Below are 20,390 nucleotides of genomic sequence, written 5' to 3'. Positions count from 1 at the left end.
TGTATCCAGTATGTACTTGACTGAGGACTTATAACTTTTTTGCTAGTTGTATAACAAAAACATCAGGTCCAATTACAGTTATCGAGATAAAAATGTTGTAAACATACAGTAAAAATCACATAGTAAGTAAAACACATTGTTACATGTGTACATGTGTGCATACATGGGAATGGTTTATACAGAAACTCAGTGGTGGAAAGTACAATTTTCAGATACTTGTTATTACTTGAGTATTTCCACTTTAAGATATTTTTTTATATTGTACTTTTTACTCCACTACATTTATTTAAAAGCCTATTTCTCTTGTTATCTTTCAGATTCATTAAAGGTACAGTACACAGAAGTATATCAAGTAATTAAAATGAGCTCCACCTTTACCAGCTGCAACATTAAAGTGATATGTGTATTAGCTTATCAATGGTTATAATCCAGTAATATAAAATATATTATTCGGAAATGGGCTATTATGCTTAATAATACTTTAACTTGTGGTCATTTAGATGCTAAAGATTATTTAGATAGTAAAACTTTAAAATACATCTTTGAATGCAGGACTTTTAGGTGTAACAGGTGTTTTTACACAGCAGTATTGGTATTTTTACTTAAGTAAATCTTGTACTTCTTCAGCTGAGAAACTGGAGCTGGTCTGTGTGAAATGAACATAGAAAAGTAAATTGTAAAAGTCCTCTTCACCACTCACAACAGCCTTCCACTCACCCAGATCGCTGTGGAAGCCACCAACCAAAAGTCCGAAATATTCCCTAGATATTTAAAAAGAAAAATCATTTAAAATAATTTAACTATTTTATTTCCTGTAAATTGACATCAAGGTCTAACAGTTGTAACAAAGTCTTCTCTACACAACAAGCTTTTTCTTTTTTTTAAAAAACACTAACATGTAAAGACATCTAGTCTAAAAAATCTATTAAAAATGTGCCATACAAAGTTCGTGTTTGCCTTGTTGGTGCACTGCAATGTTGAAAACACACTGGTTTATGATTTTTTAAAATAACATTTTATTCAAATAAAATTCCATACAAAAACATAATGCAACATTCAGTATAACTGTGGTCTAAAATAAATGTGATTTAAAGTTTCAGTGTGTAGGGTTCAGTGGCATCTAGTGGTGAACTGACCGAGAACTAAGAGTTTCAAATCACTTTTTCTTCTTACTTTTAGTACGTACTGCAGCTGCCCTGTTAGAGTACCTTCTGTTGCATGCAGTATGCATACAATAGGGACATACTACCTCTACTACTATATATTCTACTACTTCTACTACTACACTCTGCAACTTGAACTTTGACCCTCACATATGCTGCTTAAAGGATTGTGAATCAAAATAGCCAGGGAAAAACTATGCTGACTTGCTCACTGCAAAATCCACCTGGATGTTGTAGGACATCCTGGTACTTTTTTGGTACTGTATTGGTACATACAATTTTTCTAATAGTATGGGAGTATGGGTATGTGGACACATGGAGGGTTTGGTTTGACCGTTGTGGGCTTCTGTAGAAACATGGAGGCGCAAAATGGGATCTGCGTGGAACAGGGCCTGCTCTGTCTGCAGATATGAAGGGCTCATTCTAAAGTAACGGGAACACAACAATCCCTTTTTTCAGGTGACTGTACATTAATGAATACTTATCAGTATTATAAAGCATGTCTGTCCGTAGATTCCCCTACACACCGACCTTTAAAAGTTTGTATGTAAAACAGCAGATAGATACAGTAATAATATCCACTGCAGTTATACATGTTATATTACAATGTTGCTTTGCTGTCAGAAAAGGGGAATAATACATTTCTACTACAAGAAAAGTAGATTAGCTGCCTACAAGTACAGGTGTATGGCCTCAAGTACCAGACTGACCAATAAATGTTCGTGTACAGCTGTGAATGCGCTGTGCACTACATGACAGTGAAAGAAAGCCTGTTACAGGTTATATAACACACAAATCTTACAGCAACACATTGCACATTCAGCTGTTCATGTCTTTGTCAGTTTAAAACAGTTTGTAAGCTTGTTCACGTTTGTACAGCTGCTCGTTTATATGTCTCTCTCAGATAGCAATGGAGTTGGAGGTGTCAGCCGACTCTGACCAAATGGAGCTTCTCCTGCTCGTACCAACAGAGTGCAGTTTGACACTTGTCTTCAGCTTGCAGCCCAGAGACCTCAAGATGTCCAGGAGCTGACGTCGGAACTTCACGCCCACAAAGGCATACAGGACGGGATTGAGGCTGCAGTGGAGGTAACCCACGGAGGAGGTGACTATCTTGGCTTTCTCCAGAGATGTTCTGACTCCACAGATACTGCTGCTGTTGCTGGAATGAAGTGTGTCCACCATCAGTGTGATGTTATATGGCGTCCAGCAGAGAAAGAAAACCACCACCACGGCCACGATGACCCTGAAGGCCTTCTGCTTTTGGAGGCCCTGGGAGCCGCACTGCAGCTGCCGCAGGATGCAGGTGTAGCAGAAGATCAGGACGGCCGAAGGCAGCAGGAAGCCCACTGTGTGGTAGAGCAGACGTGATGCCAGTCGCCAGTCATCTACTGCCTTAGAGTTGATCTTAAAGTAGTTGCTGACACATTCTGTTTTGTGTCGTCTGTCATCCTTCACAGCCTCCAAAAAGATCCAGTCAGGGATAGAGAGGAGCAAGGAGAAGAGCCACACGACCAAGCAGCTGACGTGAACGACCCAGGGCTTCCTGCGGGAGTACATCTGGGTGGCGTGGACGATGGACAGGTAACGGTCCAGACTGATGCAGGCCAGCAGAAAGATCCCACAGTAGAAGTTAATCTGAGGATACAAATAAATCAGAGTTAAGTGAACAATATTTTTGCAACCATGGAATATTCACTCTCACGCACTTTAATTCAGTTTTAGTGCATCTTTTCTGCTCTTACCGTGAAAACAGCTCCAGTAATCTTACAGAGAGGAGTGCCAAAGGTCCACCCGGCACCTTGAGCCGACTGTGCAGCCCAGAAGGGCAGCGTCACCAGCAGCAGGACGTCTGCCACACCAAGGTGGAGGATGAAGGTGTCTGTCACACTCCAGTTCCTCCTGCTCTGAGCCAGAACTCCCAGCAGTACTCCGTTCCCCAGGATACCCACAACAAACGCCACAGAGTACAGAACTGGGATGAAAACCGCCTCAAAATGCATGCCCTCAGTCAGGTCGCACACATCACCCACATCACAGCACTCTCCTTCATAAGAGGAGTTGTCATATATGTCATCAATGCCGTCAAGGCTTTCTCTCCAGTCTGCCATCAGTGAACTGAAAAAAAGAAGAGAAAAAACTAAACTTTAATGTGTTTTCAAGCATTTGTCTGTTTCAGCCACATGGGGGTGCTGTGTAGCTTTAAACAAGTCTGTGTTTTGTTTTATATCTAAAGCACATTTCTGTGTGATACAGTTGGATAAAAAACAAGACAGAATCAGACCCCATAGGATGAGTCACCATTATATAAATATTTTGATTTATAAGTAAAATATGTTTGTGTCTTTTAGGAAAAGTAAGTCTGTTTGCGGTTAAACAAAATTCCCTGAGCATCAGTGAACATAAAAAAAAATTAAAGGTTCCATGCTGTAAAAATATATGTTTTCCATGTCTGATTATAAGCAGCTCGACACGCTTTATAAATACTGTGAAAGTACCAAAAACGCTTAATCAACGGAGAAATGCACACAGCCTGTTTCCACAAACTGTGCCTTTAAACGAGCCGTAGGGACTTTGGTGCCATTGTTAAGTCACTAATACACTTTATATAGGTAGAAATTGTCGCTACAGTGCTGCTACAGTCATTCCCCGGCTGCAGCAATGGCACTGAGAGGCCAACGGTGCAAATTTGGAGCCAGGAAACGCTGACAAATCAGAGCAGAGTGGGCTTTTTTTTGGGAGGGGGACTCAAAGAGACAATGAAGCGTTTCAGACAGGAGGTCAACACAGGTATATTCAGACAGACATTTCTTGAACATTAAAGCATTTAAACATGTTCTAGTAGGAACACAAAATACAAGACTGAAGCCGAACATTGGCATCATTTAATAATTACTGACTTCAATAAAACACATGCAGTTAGTTAATTATTGTGTTTTACTTAGGATGCGTTAAAACTCATAGTTGTGATCTGGAGACGTTGTGCCACTTACTTATTGGGAGACTACAAAAGAAGTGCATGAGACAAAAGTGTGCTTTAGGTATTCTGTTCCCTCTGGACAGAGAAGTGAAAATGTTTTGAAGGAGAGCCCGCTTTGCTACTCTTGCTGTATGTTAAACGGGGGGAAATACCACCGTAACTTGTCTTGACTGTGGTGTTACAATACAGAGTTTTATAAGGTTTTACGGCACCATGCCTGGTGAACTTTATGACTTTGTGCCAAGCAACATGATCTCAGTTTCCAATTAACTGGAGAAAGATATGACCACTTCAGTCATATACCGGCAGTGTAGAGAACTGTGTTGTGATAGAAAAGCAGATAGGGAACAGAAATAGATGCATATTTCCTAGAGGAAGCATGTATACGTTCTGTTTCAGAGTTTGCAGGAAGTTAAGAGCCTTGATGCACTAAAATATTAATCACAATTATAATTAGGATCTGTACGTTGTTGCATAAATTATCATTTGGTCAAGGTGAATGATTCAAAAGCCTAATTGTCTGTAGATCCATCTTTGTCTCATTGAATGCGCAACCTTTCACAAAATGCTGCAACTTTTTACTCAATGGCACCTTGATGTTAAGGGCACTCTGTGGAGATACAAACCACATCACAGTCCAACACTGTGGTCCCTTACTGTGAACTAAAGGCGGAAGAACAAACAGCAAAAGGGGAGAACAAAGATTCATAAATTCATCAAAAGTCATGAATTTATTATCAGTAAATAGTCACACAAAACAGGTTTACAGAGAAGTACAAAAGTAGTTCCAAACTGGATTTGGTAGGATTGAAATCCTCAAATAATAAATGATTTGTTAAAATCTTAGTACAGAACGATATATGCATTAATTTTGAATATCTGTGCAACTGACCTTGTATTTATGTTTTTCTTTTTTTGGTCTTAGTGCTGTATTTATGTGCCCTTTGTTTTTGTGTGTGTTATCCATTGATTGACCTAAAAAATAAGGCTTAATAACTTACCAAAGTGTAATCCTTTTCTATAGTATTCTCCTCAGTGAGCAGGATCACAAGGCGACAGCAGGAGTGAGCTCTAGTGGTAGTAACTGCGCCTATAGAGCCACCACTGAGGAAGCCCACTGAAAAGAAAAAACCCGCCTCTAACCATGCGTTAAAACATTCAGCCTCTTACAACAAGGAACAAGCATGCAGAGGGTTTATTGTTTTAAGAGGAAATTAGGGAAACTGTTAATGTTTCCACTGTATTGATAAACAATTAATGTGATTTAATTCTTGCTTTTATATTTCTAAAGTTTATTTTCTCTTAAAATAAACAACTCTTCAAAATCAACTTAACTTAAAAGTTTAAAAATTAAGTTTTATGTCGACAATTTATTGAAACACTGAAAAAATCAGAGATCTGGACGGTGTCCGAGAGGTCTGGTCTTTATGCTGCCCTCTTGTCTTAAAGGGACTTTACACCAACGTAAGGTAATGATATGCTAAAAAAAACTGAAGGTGGCACAGCATGTGAGTAGGCAGGTAGATTTTCCATCGAAACTGATAAATAACATTTCTCTGAATTTATACTGCATCAGTTTCCACAACAATTACAGGGAAACGGTCGTTGGCAATAAAAATTCTCCAACGGCTAATAATTTATGTGTCGGAAATAAAAGTTAGCTCACGCAAGAGACAACTAAATAAGAATCTAAACACCAAGTATTGCATGTTAAAATAAGGAATACAATATAGCACTACAAAATATGTATAAATTAGACAAACAGGAATGTAGTGAATGTATATGTTGTTGTGGGAATTTTGGATATTTGTAATTCAAAATCATAGTTTTGTCAGGTCAGACGCAGTTCAGTGTCTCCTCTGTCTCACCTTCTGAATGGATAATGCAAATAACGAACTCATGATGGTATAATGGCACATTTGTGCATCTGCACCCTGTGTTAGAGACCTTGTGATGAGAGAGGTTCAGAATTGTAATGTCTAGGGCATATTTTTGTTTGGTCTAAAGACGTCACCCAACCTGTCCCTTCCCCTAAAAGACTGGGCACGATTTGGCGCGTTGTCATTCCTGCTAGCCTCTATGCTTTGTGAGGATGCAGGGCTGTACGTATTTCTGTCTGCAGAGGAAAATGCTTTGGCAAAATAAACCACGGAGAAAAAGCTGATCCTGTTTGTTGATCTGTATTGAAGAATCTATTTCCACAACAATGTGCACAAAGAAAAGTAAATGTAGGTAAAACCAGTTGTAAAACGGTAATAAAAAGCTCAAAAGATGAGCTCAGAATCTGTTGGTGTTGGAGGGAAACATCATCATGAGTGCTGACTTTGTAAAATATGTGGTGTGCACAGCCATGTTGTGGCAATACTGTGGGTTCATTGACATTTGAATGATGCTGCAACCTGAGGAGAACATCTGCATTTATTCTGGTCAGAGAGCAACAGCGTGCAGGAAGTTTTACTTTCAGGTGTAGTTTCCTATTTTCAGATCACCTTCGCCGTACAGGAAAGCTCTTCAACTTCCTTCGTGAACTGTATTAGAGAACAGAGACATGTGTCATTTATTGCATGAATGATCTCCTTTAGTTTAATTTTATGTGCAGTTTAATACCAGTTGTTCATTGTTCATTAAATTCAATGAATGACTTGTATTAAACTGAACATGCTGGCATGATCATGTGTAGAGTTTGATCTTTTTTTTAAACTTTTAATAGACATGTTAAAGCCATTAAAAGTCCCATAGTGTAAAAAGTAAGATTTCAGTTGCCAGTCTTTTTTTTTTAAATTGTTGAGCTGCTTTTTAAAAACTGAAACTATCAAAACGCTCAATCAACAGAGAAATGCTCACAGCCCACATTCAGAAACTGCCTTTAAACGAGCCTTCGGGACTTCTGTACAGTTGTGATGTCACGATGTTGCTTTATATAGGTCGAAAATGCTGCTACAGTCATTCCCCGGCTGCAATGACAGTGCAGAGACGGCGTGGGTGCTTTTTTCGAGAGGGGGTCTTAAGGAGACAGGTGCTAAAACGGAGCGGACATAGGGTGAATAGAGGAAGATACACACAGACAGTATGAGGAAAAAAATAAAAAATGTGAACAATAAAGCATGTTATAAAAGTATGGACCAGAAAATTATGACAATATTAGACCTTTCATTAAACTGCTGAACTGCACAACGTCACAGCAGACGGCATATGAAACTACCACTACAGTTGTAACACTAACACAGAAACTAGCACATATTCAAAGAGGAAGCTTGTTGTGAACCTGAGCCACTAAGATACGAGCTGATGTAATTACAACAGAGCAATTAAAAGACAAAATGATGATTGTAAGTGATGCACCTAAAAACAAGACCAATAAAAAATCTGTCATACTCATCAACCTAAACCTTAAATCTATGCCGTTATATCGGTTTGAAAAACACAAAAAAATACAGATTGTGAGAATTGTACAGCTGCTTACAAGCAGAGCAATGAAATGAGTATCCTGTGGTCACGCTGTTCACCTTCATCATCTTGCTCCAAATTAACAGGAACAACTGAGGTTTGTTCTTGCGGTGTTAGTGCAGAGATGTGTGTAGACGATATGTACTGACACACAAACAGCAGCAACTCACATATACTCATGGCGGCAGTGACTCAGTGTAAGAGTGGGTCGTCCTCCATTTGAGAGACCGGTGGTTTGATCCCCAGCTCCCCCGGTCTACATGTCAAAGCAAGACACTGATCCCCGAATTGCTCCCTGTGCCGCGCATGGGTGTGTAAAATGTGGTGTGTATGGTTAGATTAGATGAAGTATGAAGATGTCCACCGCCATCTGTGTGAATGGGTGAATGTGACAAGTAGTGTTAAAGCGCCTTGAGTAGTCAGAAGACTAGAAAGTTGCCATATAAGAACTAGTCCATTTACCATGTAGAGTTGTTAAAAGACGGTCTCATCTGAACCAATGAAAAATAATGAATTAACTTGTTTTTATAATGATTGTTTTGTTTATTATGTGCACACCAGTGATGCCTTTCAGGGTCCAATGGTATTTCACTTTTCCACTGATCAACAGGTGGTGGTAACATGACAAGATGGGCTGCAATGTGTCAGACATGACCTGGGAAGAAGAAGAGGACTGCGAGCTGGATGTAAGCATAAAACGCGTACTTTGCGCGTTTGTTGTTTTATGAGGAAGGAAATGCACCCGCATGTTTGTTAGACCACAAGAATAGACTCAATGCACTGAATGTACAATTAATTCCACAATGCACTTTATTAAGAACCCGATACTATTTATATATCACATATCAGTGTGAAATCTCTCCTTAAATCTTGTTCACTAACCAACTCATTGTCGTTGGCTCCAAAACCTCAAGATTTTAATCACACGTTTTTTTCTTTCTTTCTTTCTCTGTATTGCTCATGTACGCACGCCGAGCATGCAAACACGACACCTGCGACAGCACGGGGTGTCTTGTCTGTTTCCCTTCGCCCATCTCAGAGCTTGTTTGTTTCACACCTTTGTCTTTCCTCTTCTGTTTTTGCAGGCTTTATGCAATTCTTGCGGTGAGAGAGGCTGGTAGAGCATCTGGCCATGAAAGTCAAACTGGTGACTTTTTCAGCCCACAGCCGGAGACAAAGATGGCTGGAAACTAATTAAATTGTGATTCGCAACTGAGTATTTTACATAAAGTGGAATACGTCTGCATGCCTGAATTTTATTGTGTTTTATTGTGAAATGCAGTGTTTTGGACCTGCAAGGTTAAATCATATCTCCCAAACATCTTTCCTATGTTTGGAGAAGGAGATATGGAAATGTTGATAGCCTCAGTGCGGTTTCAGAAACACTGAAGTGGTTAATTTTCATTTCCGCAAAATAGTCAGATAAACTGCTGAAGCATGCGCAGCAGTTGTGTGTCTGCTTCCAAGATTGTTTTACTTCAAAATAAGAAAACCCTCTGTCACAGGCCTTTCTTTGTCTTTATCTTTATCTTTATCTGACAGGGAAAGTGCATAAACACTACTGTAAATATGCCAAATTTAGCCAGAAGGCTAGTTTTCATCTGTAGCCCCAGGTCAGATGTTACAAAAGGCTCCCTATAAAGCAAATATACAAGAAGGGTTGAGAAAGACATACATTAACTAATATAAAAGCAACACTTTGTGATAAGACATTAATAAAATCGGCATATAGAAGACAGTAGATCAAAGCATAAAATACCTGAAGCATGCAGGATAAATAAGAAGCAGCATCAGACAAATACCAGTTAAGGCAGACACGACTTACAGTGGCAAAAGCAACAGCATATACAGCGAGGCATGCATCAGCACATTAAGCAGCAATGCTAGAGAGTTAGCCAAAGCGTACAGGCAGAGGCCCATTGGAGCAGACAGTACATGCACACAACAGAGCAACATACAGCAACAATATACACTAGCATCAAACAGGTCTATCAGTCCCAACAAGAAAACAAAGAAGAAGAAGAGGAATTCCTTTATTTGTCCCACAATGGGGAAATCAAATTTTCACTCTATTTTTACATTTTACACACACACACAGGCCCGAAATACACACACACATGCACAGATAGGACCTATACACATGCAACTGATGGAGAGATGTTAGAGCGAGGGGGCTGTCAGTGACCGGCGCCCCGAGAAGTTGGGGGTTCGGTGCCTTGCTCAACAGCACCTCGGCAGTGCCCAAGAGATGAACTGGCACCTCTCCAGCCACCACCAGAACAACCAGTACATATGAAGAAGCACATGAGAGACATTGACAAGCTTCATGAGAATCACATCACAATGGACAACCCAAGCGAGCATTGTTAGTTTGAAGATGCAGGACCAGTTTGAATAGGTTGACTAGTCCTTGTTCAAAGAATTAGACAGGAAAAGGGTTTTTATTTTCCATCACTACAGTTAAAGTGCACATCACTGAAAGACGTTTCTCTCCCGCAGACCAACAACACTTCCTCTTTTTTCACAAATCATTTAGATGTTCCTGCTTTAGTGTATTAAAAGAAATCGCTAGTTAAGAATGTGAAGTGAAATAAAGTAAAAGTATGTTTTTATCACGAGGTTTACCCCCAGATTTAGGTTTTGTTTCAGACAGTGAAACCATGGAGATACATGTAATTTGAGGAACTGAAAGAAAGCATGTTTGAAAAATCTATTTCCACATAGTTTTGATTCCTATAATCCTGTCCTATAATTTGCTAGGCAACCAATAATTGTATACTACATTGAGTGTACTAATTCAACATTTACAAAGTTCAGAGTTTCATTATCTTCAACGTCCTGTCATGGTGGTGTGAGATGCATGGAGCACAGTGATATAAGAAATGAAGATTTATTAATAATTCATGATGAAAAACACAAGATTTCCCTTCCACTGCTGTTTGAACACCTGCAGAAATGGTTTTGTGTAGCCCTCCGTTTTAAACTCTCCTTCCTCTTGCAGCTTTTGGTTTTGACTGAAAGTGATATCACAACATTTTAGGTCAGTATGTCACTAACATCACCGGGTACATTGGATTGGAGACTTATATCCATGGTGGCAGTGATGGTTTCATCATCTGGTGACGTCCTCCTGATTAACAGAAGGAAAGAGGACAGGACTCAGGCCTGACCCTGCAATTCACGATTATTTTCATAGTTGATGAATCTGTTTCCCAAAGTCCGGGATGACGTCCTCAAATGTGTAGATTTTCCACAAAAAAAAAAGAAATTCAGTTTTCTGTCATAGAGGCGTAAAGAAAGCAGAAAATATTCACATTTAAGAAGCTGCAATCAGGGAATTTGGATTTTTTTTCCCTAAAAAATGACTCAGTCTGATTAACTGATCATCGACATAGTTGGTGATTCATTTAATAGCTGATAACTAATCGATTAATCAGTTGATATTTGCAGCTGTAGTCAGCGTCAGTGTCACTTTGGTTAATCTGTGAGGCCTTTGCCCCAAAGTTATACAACATGAAGATCACAAAACAGCCCCGCAGTGAACTTATAAATGTCAAAAACATGGTCTGTACAACTTCACTTGAAAAAGGGAGTACCCACAGCACATTTGTGGATTTCCTGTGTTACATTTGCTGCTGTGACTGTCAGAAATCATATTCACACCTTTTGTATTCAGCGGCGCAGCGTGGATTTTTTAAATACTGACTGATTTTTGCTTCATAGAAACAAACGTACTGTACACGATTAAGTTGCATCGCTGAATTGTAGCTTCACGTTTTGTGTTGACAGTGTGCAAAATTCCCCACTTTGAGACAAGGATGTAATATAGTGATATAGTGAATTAGTCGTCAAACTTGCTATTGCTACATATTGGAGCTGCACCATTGAGAGCAACAAAAACAGAAAAGTCCAAACTTAAATTAAATTCAAGAAGATGTATAAAAAACATTTTTAAAGAGCTAAAGTGATGAGAACAGGTGGGTAGGGTGAACGTTATTTCAGTTAAGTTATATCAGAGTGAAAATATAATATATTTGAATAACATAATTCAATATTTGAGTTAATCGAGGGGGGGTTAGACCGGGTAAGTTTAAACTTCTGCCTACTCATTTTTGGTCTTGTAATATTTATTTATTAATGTTGTTTGTGATCATTTTTGCATTGATAGTGCTTTATGTTTACTGGTCATTTAATTTGTTTTTAGTAATTTGTTACATGTTAAAAATTAATAACCTAAATTACCTAAAAGTATTTTCCTTATATTAATCCTGAACAGTACTTTCAGGGGTCACTTTTAGTTAGTTTGAACATTTAACAATATTAACATACACCTTATCCAACTGCAGCTCCCTTCATGTCTCTTCAGGCATCAACATGTGATGGAAACCCAGAACAGCTGATGTGCATTAAATCACAGTGTTTTGGTTTCTGTTTTAAATGTTTGCAAAGACCCTTTAAAGGACAGAAACACAAACAAAGAGCTCACTTCGTCACAGTGCAGTGTCACAGTCACATAATATGGCACTGGCTCCATCTGTTGGATGTACTTGAATCATGACCTCCCAGAATAGTGTTTTGAATAAAGCAGTTTGTGGAGCAGTCAAGCAGATGATTTGTCTTTTTTTAAAGACCCTTTACTTAAAAACATGCCCTCAGTCACTCTGTTCTGCTGAAAGAGGAAGACAGAGAGGTGTCTGAACTCCGTAATGAGCAACTGTTGAGTTATCTCAAACCAGCAGAGATACACGACAGCGTGGTCTTTCCCGTGCAGACAAAAACTAAACTGTCAAGTTTATGGTCATGAAAATTTGTTATTTCAACTACAGCTAAATGATGTATTGTTTCTCCAGGACCACCACAAACTGACAAAACATCGACTCTAGAAAGTTTATGGGTTATCTATCTATCTATCTATCTATCTATCTATCTATCTATCTATCTATCTATCTATCTATCTATCTATCTATCTATCTATCTATCTATCTATCTATCTATCTATCTATCTATCTATCTATCTATCTATCTATCCATCCATCCATCTATCTATCTATCTATCTATCTATCTATCTATCTATCTATCTATCTATCCATCTATCTATCTATCTATCTATCTATCTATCTATCTATCTATCTATCTATCTATCTATCTATCTATCTATCTATCTATCTATCTATCTATCTATCTATCCATCCATCTATCTATCTATCTATCTATCTATCTATCTATCTATCTATCTATCTATCCATCTATCTATCTATCTATCTATCTATCTATCTATCTATCTATCTATCTATCTATCTACCTACCTACCTACCTACCTATCTATCTATCTGTCTGTCTGTCTGTCTGTCTGTCTATCTATCTATCTATATGTTTACTGTAGATAGGGGTGGCTGTGGCAAATGTAAGTGTTTAAAAGTAATTAAAAAGTAAAAATAGTGCAAGAATAATGATTTCTATGACATGAAAATATAAAACTGAAGATAAATATATAAACAAATGCAGATTGTACATATGGCTAACATAGCCAGTGACTTAAAAAGTAAAAAAAACAAACAAAGAAAGAATAATGGTTACTGAGAAAGATAATATATATATAATACAAAACAAATAGAGGATAAATATATAAAGAACACAAGTGTAAAATGTGCATACCATGGGAATAAATGGTCATAATATTATCATGCAATATAAACCTAGGCCTGCAAATGTAGAGGCCTACATATTCAACTACTGTACAGAACATTGGTTATAATTTATACTGTATAGACCTTTTTTAGTGGAAATCCATTGCTAGGCAACAGCCTTGGTCCTTGTTCACTTCCTGTCAGCTGAGTGTTTATGCTGTTTGTTTTATTTTGTGTTTATTAGCAAGTGGGAGATGGTCTGTAGCTGCCACATACCTTGTTTCTTTACATACTTACTTCCAGTATTCTGTTTATTATTGTTTATTTTTGCCCTCTTTATGTTTTAAAATGATATATGTCAGTACTAGTCAAATGCCCTGAATGCATAAGCCAATAGAGTTGATTCTGATCATTTATTTATAACCTTTATTTACACTCGGGAATATATTGAGGAGCAACCTCATTTGCAATATAGCCGAGACGAAAACACAAAACATTTGTGGACAAGACAAAACATTTGAAAAAATACATGAGCTAATCTGAAATCCCAAATATCAGAAAACAGAGAAATCAAGTTTAAAACAGGAGCAGTTAGAAGTAAAATAAGTCGCAGTAATGGATCTAAATTGTCCTAATGATAGGAGTGTGGGAAGTTTCAGGTGGTTGTGCAGAGTGTTCCGGGCTGCAGGTGCACAGTAAGAAAAGCAAGATTTTCCTAATTTGGTGATAATAATTTCTGTCACATCCTCCAGACCCACTAGAGGACAGTGTTGTAAAAACCCGCTCAGGTTCGCATCCTGTCACTGAAACACGGAAAAGCATTTACACCAACTTGAGCTCGCAGTTAGAGCAGTTTGAGGGCTTTGCTACTTCATAAAACTGCTCTGCTTTTTCATTTTTGCGAGCTTAAACAAACCGTTGAAGCCTCGACATACCACACAGAGACAGGTGAGTGTGTTTCTGTGTGTGTGCATTCGTCTTTTTCGGGTTTTCCCAATACCGAAAGTAAACTGAAGCGGGCCCGTGAAGCCATGGACGAAGACATGTCGGAGGAGTCTCTGCCTCTGCGGCAGGACCTGACCTGCCCCGTGTGTCAGGGCATCTTCCAGGACCCGGTGCTGCTTCCGTGCACCCACAGCTTCTGTCGGGAGTGTCTGCAGAAGTGTTTTCAGGTCAATAAGAAGTGCCCCGTGTGCAGGGACGTGTTTGAGGAAGCGCAGGCTATCTCCAACCGCGCGCTCAGCGGTGCGTGCGAGACCTTCCTGAAAGAATCAAACTATCGGTTCACCCGGAAACGCCCCAGTGAGGCCACCTGCAACCTGCACCTGAAGCCCCTGGAGCTGTACTGTGAGAAGGACGAGGAGCCCGTGTGTGTGGACTGTGTCACCCTGCACAACACACACAGGCTGTGGTCACTGAAGGAGGGCGCACCGATGTGCAAGGTAAAGTACTCTCTCCGGCAGTGGTGGAAGAACTACTCGGAGCTTTTACTTCAGTGTAGAAATACTCTTTCAGACGTAAAAGAACTGCATTCAAAATGTTACTTAAGTAAAAGAACAAAAGTATAAGCATCGAAATGTACTTAAAGCACAAAAAGTAAAAGTACTCATTATGCAGAATGGCCCATTTCATTATATTATCAGATTATAGTTTATTGATAGATTCATGTAAACGTTACTTTAATGTTGCAGCTGATACAGGTGGCACCGATTGTATTTACTTTATATACTGCTGTTTAGCCAAATCTATAACAATAAAGGATATTCCATTTGCCATATAAATGTAGTGGAGTAAAAAGTACAATATTTCCTCTGAAATGGGGTACAAGTATGAAGTAGCATACAATGGAATTACTCAAGTAAAGTACAAGTACCTCACAATTGTACTTAAGTAAAGTATTTGTGTAAATGTACTCAGTTACTTCCCACCACTTTTAACCAGTTATAAACTGGGTATTGGCCCAAAAATATCTACGCTCGTGCTCGTACATGTGCAAACGGGCTCTACAAAAGCCCACCTCTCTCAGGCGGGCCGTGGACGGACTGCTGTCCGCCCTGCTGTCCGCAGTTATGCGCGGAGCGGGTGCACTCACACTGCTCAAACGCACTAGGCTTTAGCTGAAAAGCCGGTTTTGGCCCGGTGCGGAAGGACAGTGTGAGTGCGCCCTAAAACTACTTTTGATGACACAATTTCCTTTTGGTATCCTCAAAGCAATTTCAGTCAAAAGCAACTGGACTGGTTATTTGTCTAGAAAGACGTTTCACCTCTCATCCAAGAGGCTTCATCAGTTCATGTACGCATCTGACCAGGCTGGGACTGGTCCAACTAAGGGCGCACTCACACTGTCCGTCTGTACCGTGCCCCATGATTTTTGTAATCTCATATTCTGCTTTTTGTCCCTGCAGAGGGAGCTGAGCTTCAAAGTCCAGATTTTTGAAAAGAAAGTGGAGACATATACTAAAATGACACGCAAACTCAGCAACGCAATGGAGTACGTCAAGGTAAAGTTGCTGCCACGTCTCACGCTGTTCATGCTACATTCATCTCTGAATAATCACTTATCTCTTTTATTATCATACGAGCTGCAAAACTGGTCCATCTACAGTCCTTTAACAAGATCCTTCAGGTTCACACCCTCTTCGTTCAGCTCTACCAGGGCAGCTCTGTATCTGATCTGGACCGTTCTTCCCTTACACATTCACAGCGACAAATCATATTCTGCAGTGCATGCATCATACAAGACCCTCCATACAGTGCAAAGAGATAGTACAAGACATATAACCTACCAAAGACTGCACACATCTTAATTCATATCTGTGTTTACGCTCTTAATGGAAGCTCCCGTCTCTTAACGCAGTATCAAGCTGGGCAGGCAGAGAAGCAGATCAAGGCGGAGTTTGAAAGGCTTCACAAGGCGCTTGTCACAGAGGAAGCTCTGCGCCTGAAAGCCCTGGCTTCTGAGGAGGAGCAGAAGGTCACTGCCATACAGGAGCTGATCGACAACACAAACAAGGACATTGACACTTTGAAAACGCTCAATGAAACTCTGAAGAAAGAGATCGGCAACGAGGATCTAGCCCTCCTGCGGGTAAGAGAAGGCAGCTCGTCCCCACAGTTATGAGACTTATGTACCTTGTTTAGTCTCTGACGATTCTAAAATTTAAGCTAATATCAATTACTCTTTGTTTTTTTTGTTTTAGAACTTTCAGAGGTTAAAAAGAGAGTAAGTAACTTTGAAATTCCCTGTAGCAATCACAAATATATATAAAAGCTCTGAATCTGCATACGCAAATATTCACTGCAAAGTAAACTACTTTTTCATTCAGCTCTGATGATCTGCTTTCTCCAGGTTTCTGCTGTGTTCTGTGGATCTGCAAATGTCTCATTAACTTCACATTTTTCCATCTTTGCATTAGAGCCCAGTGGACCAATGATGAGCCGCGCCTCTATGATGACTCTCTTTTGGACATGGGGAAGCATGTTGGCGCTTTGAGCTTCAAAATCTGGAAGAACATGCAGGCCCATGTCAAATACAGTGAGTACACTGTGGGAGTCTTTACTAGAGTTGGAACAATATGTGTTTAGTGGTTTGTTCAATATGCTTTAAGCCCCCTGTCACTAATACTGTCATCTAAAATGTCTTGTATCTGAGCAAAGTTTGTCACTAGAGAGGCGTTTTCACATCGCTCTACTGAAAAAATAGATGTCTGTGCACTTCTCTGCAATTTGAGATTCAAATGTATTTCGGGCAGCTTCAGTTGGTGCGTCACTAGTACATAAACCAACCACTTTCTAATATGTGAAACACGGTTTGACGTGAGAACAACTTTGACACAACACTGGCAAAAAAACCTGAAACCTCCAGCTCGGACTGTCAGTTAAGAGTCAAAACACACTGCCATCATAGCTGTCAGCTACTGATAGTTGCAAGCTAACAAGCTAACAAACAACAGAAACAGATAAAAGATGCTAACTGCACTTAACATTCTGATACGTCTGATACGTCTGCTAGTCGCCGATTATGGTGCTCAACAGACTCTTCGTCTAACTGACGCTGGTTTCAGACTGGTTCTGCTGCCTCCTGTCTGAAGCCAGCCTCAAACCCTTAGTGCTATGACGTTTAGCCATTCAGATTTGCACTTCTTTTTCCCTGGTCCACCTCGTAGAGAGAAGCTAGAATGTAGTCACATAAAAGTCTCAAGGTAGCAGCAGCACCGATAGGCGGGGCGAGGCCAGATGCAGAACTTCTCAATGTGGGAGAAAGAGTAGATGTGCTTCCAGCCCTTTCTCTGAGTTAAAAAAAACAACTTTGTGTGTGAAAACCCCAAAACGTTGATCGTAGCAGAGTAGTTTTATCGTACAAGAGTGTCCCGAATGGAACGTACTATTGATTGGATACCAAAAAATATAATTTCTGAAGATCTGGCTAGGGACCTTTAAAATAGAAACATAGGTCTGTTGGGAACACTGACTTGAATATTGACACATATCACCGCCATTATTCAGTCCATAAACATATGTGACCGAACAACAGATATAACACGTGTCTCTTCCTGTGTGCAGATCCAGTGGTGTTGAACCCGAACACAGCCTCTCCATGGCTGTCCTTGAATGCTGACCTGTCCAGTGTGAAGGAAAGCTCAGAGCGGCTAACCGCCCCTGATAACCCGGAGCGCTTTGATCCCTGCATCTTCGTCCTGGGTGCTGAAGGTTACATCTCTGGGAAACACAGATGGGATGTCTTTGTCGGTGACAACCCCAAGTGGATTGTGGGGGTGTGCAAAGAGTCAGTGCCACGTAAAAAGAAGTTCACAGTGTCTACGAACCGTGGTGTGTGGTCCATAGGACTGAGCAAAGGGGTGTACACGGTCTCAACATCCGAGCGTACAGAGCTGCAGGTGCAGCAGCGTCCCGAAAGGATCCGCGTTAAGCTGAACATAGATAAGGGAGAGGTGTCATTTTGGGACGGGGGAACAGCAAAGCACCTTGTTACTTTAACACACAAGTTTGATGAGAAGATGTATCCTATTTTTGGCCCTGGGCTCCATAGTGCGCCTATGAGTCTGCCTGTGGGAAAAATAGCTGTACACACCTCATGATGGGCTGATGTACTGCAGAGGGAAGGATGCTGCCCCTGTTGGAAATGAGAATAATAGGTCTGTGTTTGGGAAGAATCTGGCTCTACAATATATGATGAAACGGATGTTATGATTTAATATACTGTGATACTGATATTTTGTGATTTCTAAAAAACGCATCATAGTAATAAAATAATTTCCCCCCGGGGATTATAAAAGTATTTCTGATTCTGATTCTGATAGTATAAAGAAAACGCCACCATGTGTGTATATGTAGTGGAGTGAAAGAGTCAAATAGCTGAAGATTCACTGCCACACTGCCATCTAGCAGTCAGGGTTTTTAAACAACACACTGTGTGCCACAAATCTTTGCATTTACAACTATTAAAAATGTTTGCCGTATCATAAAACATAATATCGCGATAATCGAGTGTATCAATATTTTCTTACACTCTTACAGAATAACCACCTATTTCAGATAATACTCTTTAACAGCAAGATGAATGTAATGACACTATCATTCAAACGTGGGTAGAAAATAAAGGATTAAAATCTGCAAATGAGAAGAGATGAAACATAATAAAACATAGATGAGCATGTTGAATGAATGCTTCACAAAAAGTACGTTTGAAGAAAAGATTGAGATGATGAGGCTGACGTTAAGGTAAGGGACTAATGTTAGAGCTGAGAAATTACATTTTGAATACTGAGGTGGAATTACTTTCTGAGGGTCGACGACGGATAACAAAGACCTTTTTTTCTTTTTAGATGTGCCTTAACTGGAGGAAACGGCATTGACCAGTATTTTAGCATCACTTCACTGTGTAGAGTCATTCAATGACAGATGCTGGTGGCCAATGCTGATGAAGTTTGAATTAATCAGTCTCTCGTCCTGATTTATTATTTCACTGGAGGAAATCTGTGATGTCCAGCTCTTAAAATGAGAGGTCAATAGTTAAAAAATAAAATAAAATATGTGCCACTAAAAAAAAAAAAATCAAATGTGTCATCTCATCTTCAACTGCTTATCCGGGGTCGGGTCGCGGGGGCAGCAGTTCTAGCAGGGGACCCCAAACTTCCCTTTCCCGGGCCACATTAACCAGCTCTAACTGGGGGATCCCGAGGCCTCCTCCCAGAATCAAATGTGAATGTAATAAATTAAGTTGCTTGCTTCACTATGTTATCTTTACATATTGAGTTATTGAATTTATAACAGGAATCAATTGAATTGACTGCCTTTCTGTTTGGGAAATCCGTTTTAATTTAATTTAATGATTTTTTTGATTCTGCTCAAATATTGTGGTCTAAAATGTTCACTGAATCTATGTGGGTTTGTTGGTTTGGGGATAGTTGTATTTACTTTTGATTTACTACACAAAGTGTGGCCTGGCATTAGTCATGCTCAGCAGCAGGACACGGCTTAGGCAATACTTCTAAGTAGGATTTACCACGACTGCTCTGAATCTGTATGTGCATAAATCTGGATTTTCTGTGTCAATATGAACACTTCAATAAATGACATTAAATCAAATGTGTTTAGTTATATTAATCAGAAGCATTGTAGACCCCAGTGTCGGCCTTTTCCTTTAACTTTGTTTATTTTTCCTATTTTTGTTGTTATAATTATTACTTTTTAATTCAATTCAATCCAATTTTATTTATATTGCCAAATCATGACAAAATGTATCTCAAGACACTTTACATATAGAGTAGGGCAAGATAACACTCTATACTTGTTAATGATTTACAGAGACAATTCCTCCATGAGCAGCAGCAGGTCACAATCTATTATAATAATATCTATAAACAGTATTTATCCAGCAATCTTGTGCAAAACCTTCCTTTTAACAGGCAGGAATGTCAAGCAGACAGCTTTCTGTCTTGACCGGCTATTATATTATTTTATTCTTTTCTCGTGTCTATTCTTATATTCAGCACAGATGTGTTATCGGGACGTTTTTCCCCTATAAAGTTGTATTTTAATATTGTATAAATAAATAAAGTTTGTTTAAAAAATAAAATAAATCCCTCAAAAATAATAAAAATATCAATTAATAAACTAATACAATAAATAATTATATAAAAAATAAAATA

General features: G+C 39.3%; 2 protein-coding genes across 2 annotated transcripts; one reads left to right on the top strand and one right to left on the bottom strand.

The window, feature by feature from the left end:
* Positions 1-1,048: 1,048 nt before the first annotated feature.
* Positions 1,049-5,198, bottom strand: cxcr3.1 (chemokine (C-X-C motif) receptor 3, tandem duplicate 1). Its single transcript, XM_083918907.1, has 3 exons — positions 5,145-5,198; positions 2,909-3,281; positions 1,049-2,801 (listed from the first exon to the last, which is right to left on the bottom strand). Exons 2-3 carry the CDS (start codon positions 3,272-3,274, stop codon positions 2,064-2,066), a joined length of 1,104 nt encoding a protein of 367 aa, XP_083775033.1. The 5' UTR covers positions 3,275-3,281; positions 5,145-5,198; the 3' UTR covers positions 1,049-2,063.
* An 8,865-nt stretch (positions 5,199-14,063) lies between these two features.
* On the top strand, positions 14,064-19,749 carry trim35-28 (tripartite motif containing 35-28). The gene is made up of 6 exons (XM_083918787.1): positions 14,064-14,660; positions 15,624-15,719; positions 16,076-16,306; positions 16,419-16,441; positions 16,635-16,753; positions 17,782-19,749. The coding sequence occupies exons 1-6, from the start codon at positions 14,250-14,252 to the stop codon at positions 18,315-18,317; spliced, it is 1,416 nt and encodes a 471-aa protein (XP_083774913.1). The 5' UTR covers positions 14,064-14,249; the 3' UTR covers positions 18,318-19,749.
* The last annotated feature ends 641 nt before the right edge of the window (positions 19,750-20,390 follow it).

Source organism: Echiichthys vipera (genome assembly GCF_963691815.1).
Source record: "Echiichthys vipera genome assembly, chromosome: 8".
In the NCBI taxonomy this organism is placed as follows: Eukaryota; Metazoa; Chordata; class Actinopteri; order Perciformes; family Trachinidae; genus Echiichthys; species Echiichthys vipera.
The sequence above is the reverse complement of the archived record's forward strand: the minus strand, read 5'-3'. Positions and strand labels throughout refer to the sequence as shown.